Raw genomic sequence first — 15058 nt, forward strand, 5'->3', positions numbered from 1 at the left:
CACTTGCAAATGTCATCGACGGCTGTTTATGAGCGCTATTTATTCATATTAAACATCAAACATTTTAAAAAGTTAAACATTTTAAATACAGTCTACACAACAGTCAGACATTAACATTAATATTTTAACGATTTATAAAAGATGAATCACTGTCTGGTCATCTGGAATTTTGGTATGGAGATAAAGGTTATGATTCTAATTTTTTTGTAGTATTACACCACATTGTGTGTGTATATTGGCACCGTTTGTTGTTTTTCTTGTGGTATGAGATCGTTTGGACCTGGAAGCGTTGCCGCGTTTCGTCAGACTTGACAACCGAATATGCTACTTTAAAAAAACAAACAAACAAAAAAAGACAAAAGTGACAGTTTCAAATAGATGCTGTTTCTTTGAACTTTATATTCATCATAGAACCCTGAAAAAAAAGTATCACTGTTTCCACAAAAATATTAAGCAGTTTTCAGCATTGATAATAATAATAATGTTTCTTGAGCAGCAAATCAGCATATTAGAATGATTTCTGAAGGATCATGTGACACTGAAGACTGGAGTAATGATGCAGAAAATTCAGCTTTGATCACAGGAATAAATTACATTTTAAAATATATTGAAACAGACAAAAGTTTTTAAATTATAATGTTTCACAATATTACAGTTTTTACTGTATTTTTGATTGAAGAAATGCAGCCTTGGTGAGCATATGATACTACTTTCAAAAATATTTTTGAAAACCCTTACCAAGCCCAAACTTTTGAACTGTGGTATATTTATTATGTTGCTTAACAGGGCTTGACATGAACCCCCGCCTATAGCCAAATGCGGATGGATTTCAGCAGTGGCGTGTAACACAGTCACTCCTAGTAGCTACTTTGGCAGGTTGAATTTTAAATATAATATATACATTTTTCAATTGTAGTCTTTTAAAAAGGCATCTAAAATAATCAATGCAATGCAATGTATGTTGTCAAAAATATAGATTTTTTCGATACATATCGATACTGAAATATCTGAAACGCTTCCAATACTCATTTTCCGCAGAATAGATACACGATACCAGCTTCGCTTTGCCGCTCTCTCATCTCTCCAACAGCAAGTTGACACACAAACCCACCTCCCCTCACTCAATCATTTCCTTTGCTCTGGATGAATATTGTTGGTGTTACAGTGCTTGAATTTCGCAGTGAGATTCAAATTCCCAAAGATTTTGTGCTCACACTCAAAAAGTGCGCACATAAAGCCGCCTCTCATTACTAAATTGAGTTCTTTTTCGCTGCTTATTGTGCTTAAATAGTCAAATACACACACAATAATGTCAAAATGCTGGTCTTAGCGACTATTCACGTAAACGCAGTCAGTGATGCTTTAAGTGAACGCAAACACGCATTTGTAACAGTATAGTGGATTCCTGCATCAGGCCTTAAAGTGACAGCAGCCTAATATACTTGCTGCCGAATTATGAGATAATATTTAAAACAACTAATATGGGCATTTTTCCCCATGGTATCAATGTCAAAATTGTGGCCAGTGAAAATTCTGAGTGGCTAGTAACTTTGGAAAAACACTAATGTTGCTTATTTATAACAATCCAGTAATTCACCACGGCAAACACATTGTGGTTTTGCACAAAAATCATGCCCACCACCAAGCTCTGAAAGCTCATTCACACTTCCACATATGCAACCATGACACATCAAAGTTCAAACTAATTGTATTACTAATATTAATGCCAAACTTGGCAAAATGTGTCTTGATGCACCATATTTGAACTTAGATCACCAGGAATGAGATTTCCAGTGGAGTTTTACAGTGAATAATGACTTAAGTCTGTTATTACCTCACACAAACCTATTATATGGCTTTAGTAGATGTAGTCACATGGAATTTGCTGTTTTGTTTTGTTTTGTACCTTCACAGCCCCTGGTCACTTAACTTTGTTTGGATTAATGGTGTTTCTTATAGTTTTCTCAGTGACACATTCAGTGTTATAAGTAAAGATAATAGCAGTGCACCTGTGTATGATTATTGCTAGCAAGTGGTACATTCAGTAATGATGTGTAAATGTAAGAAAGTGGAGCTGGTGTTTTTGAAACCTGGAACATGGACTTGGAAGGCATGAAGGTGTTGCTAGGCAACAGGAGGCAGTTGATCTGATGAAGATCTAAAATGGTGTGATAATGAAGAATCTCGATCGCTCTCGCTGTCAGTAGGTGTATCTCTGCATTTCATGCAGGGAGCTTCATTGTTTATAAATAGACGGAGCTGTCCAGTGGGATTAGGTGGCGATGCAGCTTGAGCACAAGCTATTGTCAGCGATACAATATCAGTGTGCCAGAGATCAGTGAGGGCACAGATCTTGACATGGGCATATCCTATTCACTTTGACAGATGAATGGACTGGCTTCACCTCCTCTTGTTCTCATATAGTCATCAGTGATCAGGTGCCTTTGGTTATGCCAAACCCTGAACATATCATAATCATAATAACAAAGATTGACAGTCACTGTGACTGTAATGCCTGTTTTCAGGTCACCTGTTCGTCATGTTGCTCCATTGTCTTTACAGCCTGTGTTATAACGTCACATCGACTATGTTCAGAATACAATAGTAACTTATTACTTATACTCACTGCCTACAATTTTAAATTGATAAGAAGTGAAACAATAGGTATTAAGGGGATAGTTCATCATTTACTCAAGTTGTTCCAAACCTGTATGAAATTCTTTCTTCTGCTGAACACAGAAGAAGATATTTTGAAAAATGTTAGTAACCAAACACTTGATGGACCCCGTTGACTTCCATAGGATATATATATATTTTTTTTTTTTCCATACTATGGAAGTCAATGGGGTACATCAACTGTTTGATTATCCATATGCTTCATAATATCAGGAGAAGAAAAAAATTCATACAGGTTTGGAACAACTTGAGGTTAAGTGATACATGAGAATGAAAGAGAATTTTCAGTTTTGGGTGAATTATCCCTTTAAGAGACCTTGTTGAAAATAAACTTCAGTCACTTATTTCTAATATTTGGATCCCTCAGAAGGATACACTAGTGTTCAAAAGATTGGGGCCATAGGATTTTTTCAAATGTTTTTGAGAGAAGTCTCTTATGCTTACTTGATCAGAAATACAGTAAAAACAGTAATATTGTGAAACATTATTACAATTTTAAATAACTGTTGTCTATTTGAATATATTTTAAAATGTAATTTATTCCTGTGATGGTAAAGCTGAATGTTCAGCATCTTTACTTCAGTCTTCAGTTTCACGTGATCCTTCAGAAATCATTCTAATATGCTGATTTTCTGCTCATTATTTTTAATAATGAAAAGTTGTGCAGCTTAATATTTTTGTGGAAACCGTGATACATTTTTGACGACTTTGATAAATAGAAAGTTCAAAAGAACAACATTTATTTGAAATAGGAATCTTTTGTAACATTATAAATGTCTTTACTGTCACTTTTGATCAAGTTAAGGCATCCTTGCTGAACAAAATATTAATTTCTTTAAAAAAAAAAAAAAGATCTAGATCTAAGGAACCCTGCACTGCAAATATCAATAACAGCTTTCAAGTCACTGCTGGCAAATGACCATGTTTAAAGTGGGATAATCCAGGCTGGCTAGATTTGAATTCACTCCACTTCACGTCGGATGGTTCTTTGCCTCCACATCGTGAATTACTGCACAGGTAGCCATGGGTTGTCCGTTATATATTCTCAAAACACTCTTAAAAACCTCTAAGCATTCAAATTGTTGATGTTTTGTATTACTATTCCAGTATGCATCAAGAATTGAGAAAGAGACTGTGTTTGATGATAAAACCAACTGTTATCCTCTCCACAGATCCATCTTCCCAATCCACCCGTCATTCCGGATCATCGCCCTAGCTGAGCCTCCTCAGGTCGGGAGCACTACGCAGCAGTGGCTCGGCCCAGAGATTCTCACCATGTTTCTCTTTCACACCATAAAACCACTGGCCAAGGCAGAGGAAACGGCCATTCTCCAGGGCATGGTCAGTCACATCACCTTCAGACTGCTTTATTTTGTCAAATTCAATAATGTGGTGTTTGATTAGTTATACTTACACCCAACAGATTTATGTACTGCATCTCTTGTTGAATCATATGCTATACTAGCTCTAACCTTATATTTCTGTATTTGAGTTTTGTGTAATGTCTTTTGTTTATAACAGATTCCAAATGTTCCCAAAGAAGCAGTGGAGCAGCTGCAACACCTGACTCACAGCCTGAGAAAATCCAACGATCCAACGGTGAGCTTTCCAATGTTAGGTCCCTAAAACCTTTAACAAAGGCTCATATAGGGACATAGGAGGTTCTTTACATACCTTATCAGCACATTTGTTAAGGGATTGTTATAAAACACCACATAAGGTTTCTTGTTTAGGACCTGAACTGCTTACTCTGCTGTTTATTAGTGTTTTAGTTAGCTCTGTCCCAGAAACCCTAAATATCCTGTTGTATTAGAGCACAAGAGTGATTGTCCTTTCTTTTTCTTGATTAATATTTTTCCCATTATAGGGGGTTACTTTGTTCTATGGTTTGATTTGTTTTTGATTCTATGAGATGAAATGTAAATATTCTTTGGTGTTTTTGTGCCATGTCCAGGCCCTGTCTCTTGCTTCTTCATTGTCCACCAGGCAGCTGCTGAGAATCTGTCGCCGTCTTTCTCAGTATCCACAAGAGAGTGTTGCTCACGCTGTGAACAAAGCCTGTCTTTCCAGGTAGACAAACTCAAACGCATTCATATATGAATGTATAAATGCAATGCAACTAAACAGCAACCAAAAATGAAATATTCACGGATGATGTCTGCTTTAACGCGTTATCTGTGGAGAAGGAGAAACCACTCTGCAAAATGGGCTGGAGACGTAATATACGGCTCACTGTGTATTGTCCTATTTGCCAAGTTCAAGGGTCCATAAAAAATTGGTATATTAAAAAGTGTTCAAAATATGCCATTCATTAGGGCAAATTGTAATATATTTCAAGGCCTTATGTCCGCTTTAATGAATTTAACTCTGTGGCGGCCGAGAAACCACATGCAATGAAATAGGCTGATGCCGCAATATGCGGCTCGGTGTGCATTGTCATATATGCTAAGTTTAATAGTTCATAAAAAAAAAAAAAAGATTTATACTGTAAAAAGTGCTCAACATTTGGATTTCATTAGACTGAATCTAGCTAACATATTTGTTTGTCACTTATTGACCCCTGAGCCTCCCATTTATATAAAGTGACTCTCCCTAAAGGCCTCTGCATCTATGGTGCTGCTTACAATAAGCACTGTTAGAATACCTATATTTTTAAATTGGCCTTTAAAGTTTTATATGGGACAATATAAACATACTGCTCTAACAAAATCTAAATTTTTAGTGTTTTTTACTGTACCAGTCTTTTTTTATGAATCACTGAGCCACATATTGTGCCATAAGCCCATTTCATGGCATGGTTTCTGCGCCGCCACAGATGATGCGTTAAAGCGGACATAAGGCCTTGAAATATGACGTTCTGGTCCCTTTAATGGTCCCTTTAGGAGCTCTGTAATACATCAAACTCTACACCAAAATTAATCATGCAGAGGTAAATGGCGAAATGACATCATTCTTGTATTCACAAATGTATGTTAAAGGGATAGTTCATACAAAAATGAAAATTTGATGTTTATCTGCTTACCCCCAGGGCATCCAAGATGTAGGTGACTTTGTTTCTTCATTAGAACACAAATGATGTTTTTTAACTCCAACCGTTGCCGTCTGTCAGCCGTATAATGCACATCAATGAAAAACATCTTTTTTTGACATCTATAAGAGTCAAAAAAACACGCACAGACAAATCCAAATTAAACCCTGCGGCTCGTGACGGCACATTGATGTCCTAAGAAACGAAACGATCGGTTTCTCACACACACCGATCGTTTAGTGTCTCAGGACATCAATGTATCGTCACAAGCCACAGGGTTTAATTTGGATTTGTCTGTGCGTGTTTTTTTGACTCTTATAGATGGAGTTCCCATTGACGTGCATTATACGGCTGACAGATGGCAATGGTTGGAGTTAAAAATCATCATTTGTGTTCTACTGAAGAAACAAAGTCATCTACATCTTTGATGCCCTGGGGGTAAGCAGATAAACATCAAATTTTCATTTTTGGGTGAACTATCCCTTTAAGGATTTCATAAGGATGCATTGTTATATTGTAAAATCCTCATGCAGACTTGAACTGAGCTTAAAAGTGAAATGAGTAATTTCTTTGCCAGCACTGGCTTCAGACAGTCAGACTGGACATGAAATAGCAGCATTTCACTAATGGCATGAGTTTGACTGTCTGTTATCAACCAATGGCAAATGTGAATCGTGTTTAAAAAGTTTTTTTTTTCTGTATTATGTCCGTACATTACACTCTTTAACATGCAGCTGTATCGCCTGCTTCATTGCTTGTAAAGTGTAGAATGACTGGGAAAAGTTGATTTGAAATGTATAAATAAAGAATTCATTCTTTTTGTAGGTTTCTGCCCAGCCTGGCTCGCTCGTCTCTTCAGAAGAGTCTTGTGAACTGCTCAATAGAGGATCAGCATGACCCAGCAATAGAACAGAGCCACCTCTACACCTGTGAGTTACAGTTCAACTCCATACCAGAGTTCAGACCAGGGCTAAGCAAAAGTCAGAATTCCTATTATAGTATGATTCAATTTTATTTGAATTGGACCCACGATCCACAGGATGTTGAATTATAATACTAAGAAATTCAGCTTGGTCACACAACAGAGGGATCACTGTAGTCAAAGTTTTGTAAACATAAATAAGTAAATGTGTTTTGTAAACACAAAATCATTAATTTTGACTAATTTTCATACAAACCCGATTCCAAAAAAGTTGGGACACTGTACAAATTGTGAATAAAAAAGGAATGCAATAATTTACAAATCTCATAAACTTATATTTTATTAACAATCGAATATAGATAACATATCAAATGTTGAAAGTGAGACATTTTGAAATGTCATGCCAAATATTGGCTCATTTTGGATTTCATGAGAGCTACACATTCCAAAAAAGTTAAGACAGGTAGCAATAAGAGGCCGGAAAAGTTAAATGTACATATAAGGAACAGCTGGAGGACCAATTTGCAACTTATTAGGTCAATTGGCAACATGATTGGGTATAAAAAGAGCCTCTCAGAGTGGCAGTGTCTCTCAGAAGTTAAGATGGGCAGAGGATCACCAATTCCCCCAATGCTGCGGCGAAAAATAGTGGAGAAATATCAGAAAGGAGTTTCTGAGAGAAAAATTGCAAAGAGTTTGAAGTTATCATCATTTACAGTGCATAATATCATCCAAAGATTCAGAGAATCTGGAACAATCCCTGTGCGTAAGGGTCAAGGCCGGAAAACCATACTGGATGCCTGTGATCTTCAGGCCCTTAGACGGCACTGCATCACATACAGGAATGCTACTGTAATGGAAATCACAACATGGTCTCAGGAATACTTCCAGAAAACATTGTCGGTTAACACAATCCACCATGCCATTTGCCGTTGCTGGCTAAAACTCTATAGGTCAAAAAAGAAGCCATATCTAAACATGATCCAGAAGCGCAGGCCAAGGCTCATTTGAAATGGACTTTGGCAAAGTGGAAAACTGTTCTGTGGTCAGACAAATCAAAATTTGAAGTTCTTTTTGGAAAACTGGGACGCCATGTCATCCGGACTAAAGAGGACAAGGACAACCCAAGTAGTTATCAGCGCTCAGTTCAGAAGCCTGCATCTCTGATGGTATGGGGTTACATGAGTGCGTGTGGCATGGGCAGCTTACACATCTGGAAAGGCACCATCAATGCTGAAAGGTATATCCAAGTTCTAGAACAACATATGCTCCCATCCAGACATCGTCTCTTTCAGGGAAGACCTAAGACAGTTGAGCAACTAGAAGCCTGTATTAGACAAGAATGGGACAACATTCCTATTCCTAAACTTGAGCAACTTGTCTCCTCAGTCCCCAGACGTTTGCAGACTGTTATAAAAAGAAGAGGGGATGCCACACAGAAGTAAACATGGCCTTGTCCCAACTTTTTTGAGATGTGTTGATGCCATTAAATTTAAAATCAACTTATTTTTCCCTTAAAATGATACATTTTCTCAGTTTAAACATTTTTTATTCACAATTTGTACAGTGTCCCAACTTTTTTGGAATCGGGTTTGTATATGGAGAATATGATTTGCCAGTCCATAATACCAGAAAGCTAACACATCAGTGTTTGCTATGCAATACCACAAAATTTACCACATTGTTTTTAAAATGTGAAAATAAATATTGCCTAAATTTGAATCTTTTGTTAAATATGGATGTTTGGCTCCATTTTGAAAACTTTTGGGTAAATTCTGGAAAATAAAGTGTTCTTCCACCATTGTTAGATTATTAAAAGATAAAAAGATATTAGAAATTAAAGGTATTCAGTACTACTTATAACTATTATATAATTTTAAAAGTACACATTTCTATAGGTTTTGTTTCAAACAATAATTATTAATTATTGTTATGGAAATACTCCATTTGTTGTGTATGATCACGTTAATGGGCTCAAATGTATCTTGACTACTTACAGCAGTTAGATTGCATTTAATTCTGCGTCCTTACATTTGAATTCAAATAAAAATCTTTCTGAATCTTGCTGAATTTGAAAAGTCCTTCTCAATTTCGAATTTCACACCCCCCAGGTTCAGCTTCAGTGGTTCCTCTATAATTTTAGCCTGCCCTGATATTTTGTCCCATTTTCCCTGATCTGTAAGAGACCATTTCAGAGTCTTAGATTTCAGGCTTACAGTATTATGTTGTGTCTGAAAAGTGTAGATGGGAGGAAATTGACTAAGAGCTAAGTAACGGACTAAGAGCTGGTCAATGACATGGCTGAATAGGTAATCGTTGTCTGGTAAAATCTCTTTTTTTGAGAATCTCTCACATTTTCTTTTCATTTCTGCTCTCCCCTGTTAGGCACAGTAAAAGATGGACTTCTGACCATAGGGAACATCTCAGCTCCTGTGTACAGCCCTGATGAGAAGATGAAGGTCCCAGACGTGCTCTTTTATGAGAATGTTCAGGTGAGGTCCTTATCTGCCTATTACCAGCAAGAAACACTGTCCTCTTGTCTGCAGCCCACAGCCTAGAGTAGAAATGGGGCTGCAAAGCACAATCCCTTTAGCCTCAAGAGCTGCTCTACTAAGTCAAAGGGATAGTTCAGCAAAAAAAAATGAGAACTGTCATCATTTACTCCTTCATGAATTTTGAAACCTCTGTGGCATTCTCTCTTGATGAGTTTCCTTTTTTGTGAACTATTCCTTAAATGCAGCAAATAGACTGATAGGTATGTTTTATGACCAAATCTTAGACACTGTTGTTACCATAAACTAAAACTAGGGGTGTAACGATACTTTCATGTCACAATTTGATACAGATCACGATACTGAATCACGATACGATATTAATGCAATACTCAAAGACATATGCTGAAAGGTTAACAAAGAACTGTTGATTAAAATGCTAAATTTGGTATTACATTGGGGGTGGAAATGAATAGGCTTGGACTCGGTGCATTGTATAATAGCAGATACACACACGCACACTGTGACTGAACATCAGTTGAATTCTGTATAAGAAATCCAAGATGCAACGTTGCTTGGCAATGAGGCAACGTTGGTCTGGCAGTGCGGAAAGCTCAATCTATCTCTGTCTAAGCCTTGTAAATCAACTGAGACTTTTGCTCAAAGGTCAGATCTCAGAGAGTACAGACAAAAGAACATTGGCCAAACACACAGTCATGCTCAAGTACAGCAGGATCTCGGCAGGTCCGCAGTGAAACAGGGTGTAATCATATTTCATTATTAGGGATTTAAAGGTCTTCTCACTGAGGGATCTTCAGCATTCAAAGTTAAGTCTCTTACTGCTGATTCAAACCACATTGTTTCTCATGCACAGCTGTTCATATGCTTAACTAGATAGCAATCAGTCACTTTGCATTTGTAAACCCAAACAAAAAACTTTCAAAAACATTCCCCATCTGCCACTGTTCAGTCAAAACATTCTAAAAAAAATCTAAACACCAATTGAGCCATTTCTGGCCCCTTTAGCTGCTCAAATATACAGGTTACTATTCTGAAATGATATAGTTCATCTTTAATGCACAAAGTGTGTATGTTTGTATCATTTAAAAAAGAAAATTTGAAATATTGAACACGGGGTGTAGCAACCATTATTTTGATTAACAAATTATAGAATATATCAGTATGAATGTGTATTCGAATATGAGTTTTTCATGGTATTTATGACAATGTACATATTATATACTACCAAGATTTTTACCAAGAAATTAATACTTTTAATTAGGCAAAGATGCATCAAAAGTGACAGTAAAGATGGTAACACTTTAGTATGGGGAACATTTATTCACTATTAACTATGACTTTTGCCTCAATAAACTCTTAATTTACTGCTTATTAATAGTTAGTAAGGTTAGGTATGGGGTAGGATTTAGGGATGTAGATATGGCCATGCAGAAGAAGGCATTAATATGTGCTTTATCAGTACTAATAAACAGCCAATATGCAAGCTTATAAGCAGCTAGGTAAAGGATTAGTTGATCCCATAATTTACTCACTCTCAAGGCATCCTAGGTGTATATGACTTTCTTCTTTCAGACGAATACAATCAGAGTTATATTAATAATCACACTGATGCTTCTAAGCTTTATAATAGCAGTGCACAGAAATCAACTGTTTGAAACTCAAGAAAGTGCATCCATCCATCATAAACATACTCCACACAGCTCCGAGGGGTTAATAAAGGCCTTCTGAAGTGAAGTGATGCATTTGTGTAAGAAAAATATCCATATTTAACATGTTATAAAGTAAAATATCTATCTTCCACCAGACTGCATGCCATATTCAACTTACGAAGAAAGTGCAACGCCTCTCACAGTTCAAAATGCTTGCACTATGTCCTACGCTTTCCATATTCAACTTATTTACAATATGATAAGGACAAATAAGGATGATGCATTTACTGCATGCACACATTATACAACACAAGCGATGTGAGCGGACAAGAGTTTGCCGCATTCTAGCGAAACAAGTTTAACTGACGTGGCATCAGTTACGCAGTTTTCATAGCTGTTAATAAGCAGTAATTAAGAGTTTATTGAGGCCAAAGTCATAGTTCATAGTTAGTTAATAGTGCAAATTGGACCCTAATCTAAAGTGTGACCAAAAAAACTTGCTTAATCTTACGAACCCCCAAATCTTTGAATAGTGGTATATATAAATGATCTGTTTAGCATCATATTGTGCAATAATAACAACATATGAAGTTTTGCCAATTGTAATACTCAATGTTGTTGCCACACTGCATGTGTGGCATTTGGTCTCACGCTAGAGTTGCTCCTAGATGTGAGAAGAGAATGAGGATGACCCAGATATTCCTCCCTCACTGCCACCTCTACCCTCCCTTCAGAGGCCCAGAAAGAGGTGGAGGAAAAAAAGTTACTCTTGTCCCACTTTTCAATGACCTGCTTTTTTGTCTTTAGAGCACTAGAAGGAGAAGTGCAGTAGTCCACTGAGGCAGAAATGAGGACATGTCCCACCCCAATATGGCAAACTCTTGTCCACTCGCATCGCTTGTGTTGTATAATGTGTGCATGCTGTAAACGCATCATCCTTATGTGTCTTTATCATTTTGAAAAAGCACTTTGTGCCTTTTCAGCCTCAGAAATAGAAAATTCAATTCATTGTGTCATAATTGGACCAGAATTCACTTCTGCTTCCATCTGTCTATTCAGCTTTTGTGTGACTGTAAAATGTAGGCGACCTTCTCAGACATAATTGATGATTTTCACATGTGTTTTCATATTTTACCACTGGAGCAATCTGAGATAAATCAGGTCACATGACAGTGGACACATACAGTGGACACATACAGTGGACAGTGAAAAATACTTTTAGGTACCGTAACAAAAGGTTAATTCCTCCTTTTGCTTAAATCACTCTACTGACATATAAAGCTGTTAGTGATCATGTAAAAGTCACATGATCAATGTTACACATGTACACATGTCGGCTTTTAAACCCTTTGGAACGCTATCCCTGTTTTCTTCCATTGTAAGTGTTATTGCAACCTGTATTTTTGCATACAAGTTTGTAATGGTTTATAACATTACTTCACAAAGTTATATTGTACCTTGGTTGTCCATTTAAATAACTTGTCTTTTGATTTATTTTGATTTATTTTTTACTTGATTTGTTTCCAGCTTTAAATGACTAAAATCCCAGATTTTCAGTGTGCTCAAATGAGAGCCAAAACAATCGATGTCCATTAATTTTCCTGTTATCACTGTGAAACTGCTTTGAAACAATCTGTATTGTAAAAATCGCTATATAAATATAGATGACTTGACTCAAAATCCCAGGTTTGGTGTCTCAGACCACAATGAAAATTTGGAATTTTTGTCATTTAAAGCTTGTACCCCAGTGCATTTAGTACTGGTCTCATTATAAAATGTATTGTCTGTTTGTTCACAGCACATGATGGTCATGCAGGACATGCTGAAGGACTTCCTGTTGGGGGAACACCTGCTTCTTGTGGGGAACCAGGTAATTGAGGATTCCCATCCTCAGGACGACAGTCTGCAGAGGCGTCTGTCCACACTGATACTGAGAGCAGAGCAGATGTACAGTACACTAGCCCAGAGTGATGGCGTCATGCCATGAAGCACAGCTGCGTTTGTAAAGCATCTGCCCACCAGCTACAGGATGAACTAGAACTCAATGTGCCCTACGGTGGCCAGGCTCTCGCCCACTCTCTCTAATAGAGACCTGAGGGTGTGGAAAAAGAGTGGGCGTCCTGACTGCTGTCACTTCAGAGTTTTGACAAGTAGATTGACTGAAGCATAGAATACTTGAATGTGTGCTTGACACACAAAATGAAATAGACCTGTAAATACATGCTTTCCTGTTTATAAACTACAGTTAATTTTTAATGTTTTTAAAAGAAGTCTCTTATCTGCACCAAGGCTGCATTTGCTCGATAATATTTTGAAATGTTATTACAATTCAAAATAGCTCTCTTCTATTTGAATATATGTTCAAATTTAATTTATTCCTGTGATGCAAAGCTGAATTTTCAGCATCATTACAACAGTCTTCAGTATCACATGATTCTTCAGAAATCATTCTAATATGATGATTTGCTCAAACATTTCTTACTATCAACTGTTGAAAATCATTGTGCTGCTTAATATATATATATTTATAATATATATATATATATATATATATATATACACACATACACACACACACACAGTGCTCAGTGTAAATGAGTACACCCCCTTTGAAAAGTAACATTTTAAACAGTATCTCAATGAACACAAAAACAATTTCCAAATGTTGACAAGACTAAGTTGTATATAACATCTGTTTAAGTTATAACGTGAAAGTAAGGTTAATAATATAACTCAGAGAACAAAATTTTCAATTTTACTCAAAGTAGGGTGATGCAAAAATTAGTAAACCCCACTGAAAGTCTCTGGAGCAAAGCTACATTTTAGACTACAAATGTCTAATTTAACAAGAATTCATCCACAGGTGAGTCTAATTATTCATTACACAGGTGTCCAGCAGACAGTTGACTATAAAGGGTGTTAAAACCCCTTCCCATTTCATGCTGTCAGCAATGGCACCACATAGAAGAGAAAAGACCTGAGAAAGAAAATAATTTCTTTACACCAGAAAGGTTAAGGCTACAAGAAGCTTTACTTATCAGTCAGAATGCTGTAGCAAAAGTGGTACAAAAATTAAAAAAAGATGGAACTGCTGCAACCATCACACAGAGACGTCCAGGTCGTCCACGGAAGTTAACACCTCGACAGGAGCGTCTTCTGATGAGAAGGGTTAAAGAAAATCGGCATGTAAGTTCACTGCAGTTATCTAAAGAAGTAGAAAGCCGAATTGGGGTGACTATTTCCCGTGATACAATACAGCGTACACTGCAGAGGAATGACATGCATGGGTGTCGTCCACGAAAGAAGCCTCTCCTAAAGCCCAAGCTCAAAAAAGCCCACCTAGAGTTTGACAGGGCCCATGCTGACAAAGATGAAGTCTACCGAGACTCTATACTCTGGAGTGATGAGACCAAGATAAATGTTTTTGGAACTGATGGCTTCAAAACTGTATGGCGTCGCAAAGGTGAGGAATACAAAGAAAACTGCATGGTGCGTACAGTGAAAGATGGTGGTGGCAGTGTCCTTATGTGGGGCTGCACGAGTGCTGCTGGTGTCGGGGAGCTGCATTTCATTGATGGCATCATGAATTCACAGATGCACTGCTCTATACTGAAAGAGATGTTACCATCAATCCGTGCCCTTGGTCGTCATGTACTTTTCCAACATGACAAGGATCGTAAACACACATCTAAGGCCACTGGTGGATTTCAGTCTCTAAAAGAGGTCATTCTTGAAGAATGGAAAAAGATAGATGTTGCCAAATGTCGGCAACTTGTTCATTCCATGCCTAGAAGACTTGGTACTGTCATTAAAAATCATAGAGACCAAACCAAGTACTAGATGTAGTAGTTTTTGTTGTGGGGTGTACTCATTTTTGCATCACCCTAATTTGAGTAAAACTGAAAAATGTGTAATCTAAGTTATATTTTTAACCTTACTTCCATGTTATTATTTAAACAGATGTTATATTAAACTTAGTCTTGTCAACATTTTGGAAATTGTTTTTGTTCATTGAGATATTGTTTAAAATGTAACTTTTGATCCGATTCGACCAATTGGCTTTACGTGAAACAATCAGCTGCTCAAGAGTTTCATGACTGCTGTCAGACACCGCTTTCTGGGTAGAAACTATGTAGCGATGCCTGAACTGATGTGATAGACACTGAATTAATCTATACTTTAGATGAAAAAAGAAAACTGTCATCATTTGCTGACCTGCATGTTGTTGTTTTTTTTTTGTGTGAAAAACAAAAGAGATTTTGCAGATTGT

At 37.0% G+C, this 15058-nt stretch overlaps 1 protein-coding gene across 3 annotated transcripts in view; it reads left to right on the forward strand.

Annotated features, from left to right (window-relative positions):
• Positions 1–15058, forward strand: part of vwa8 (von Willebrand factor A domain containing 8) — a 146055-nt gene that overhangs the window by 36981 nt on the left and 94016 nt on the right. For all 3 annotated transcript variants that reach the window (XM_067409012.1, XM_067409011.1, XM_067409013.1), the window contains 6 exons: positions 3849–4017; positions 4198–4275; positions 4631–4746; positions 6530–6633; positions 9012–9118; positions 12587–12658. In XM_067409012.1, the coding sequence (XP_067265113.1) occupies positions 3849–4017; positions 4198–4275; positions 4631–4746; positions 6530–6633; positions 9012–9118; positions 12587–12658 (646 nt within the window). The remainder of the gene's footprint in view (positions 1–3848; positions 4018–4197; positions 4276–4630; positions 4747–6529; positions 6634–9011; positions 9119–12586; positions 12659–15058) is intronic.

Source organism: Chanodichthys erythropterus, chromosome 14, assembly GCF_024489055.1.
Source record: "Chanodichthys erythropterus isolate Z2021 chromosome 14, ASM2448905v1, whole genome shotgun sequence".
Taxonomy (NCBI): domain Eukaryota; kingdom Metazoa; phylum Chordata; class Actinopteri; order Cypriniformes; family Xenocyprididae; genus Chanodichthys; species Chanodichthys erythropterus.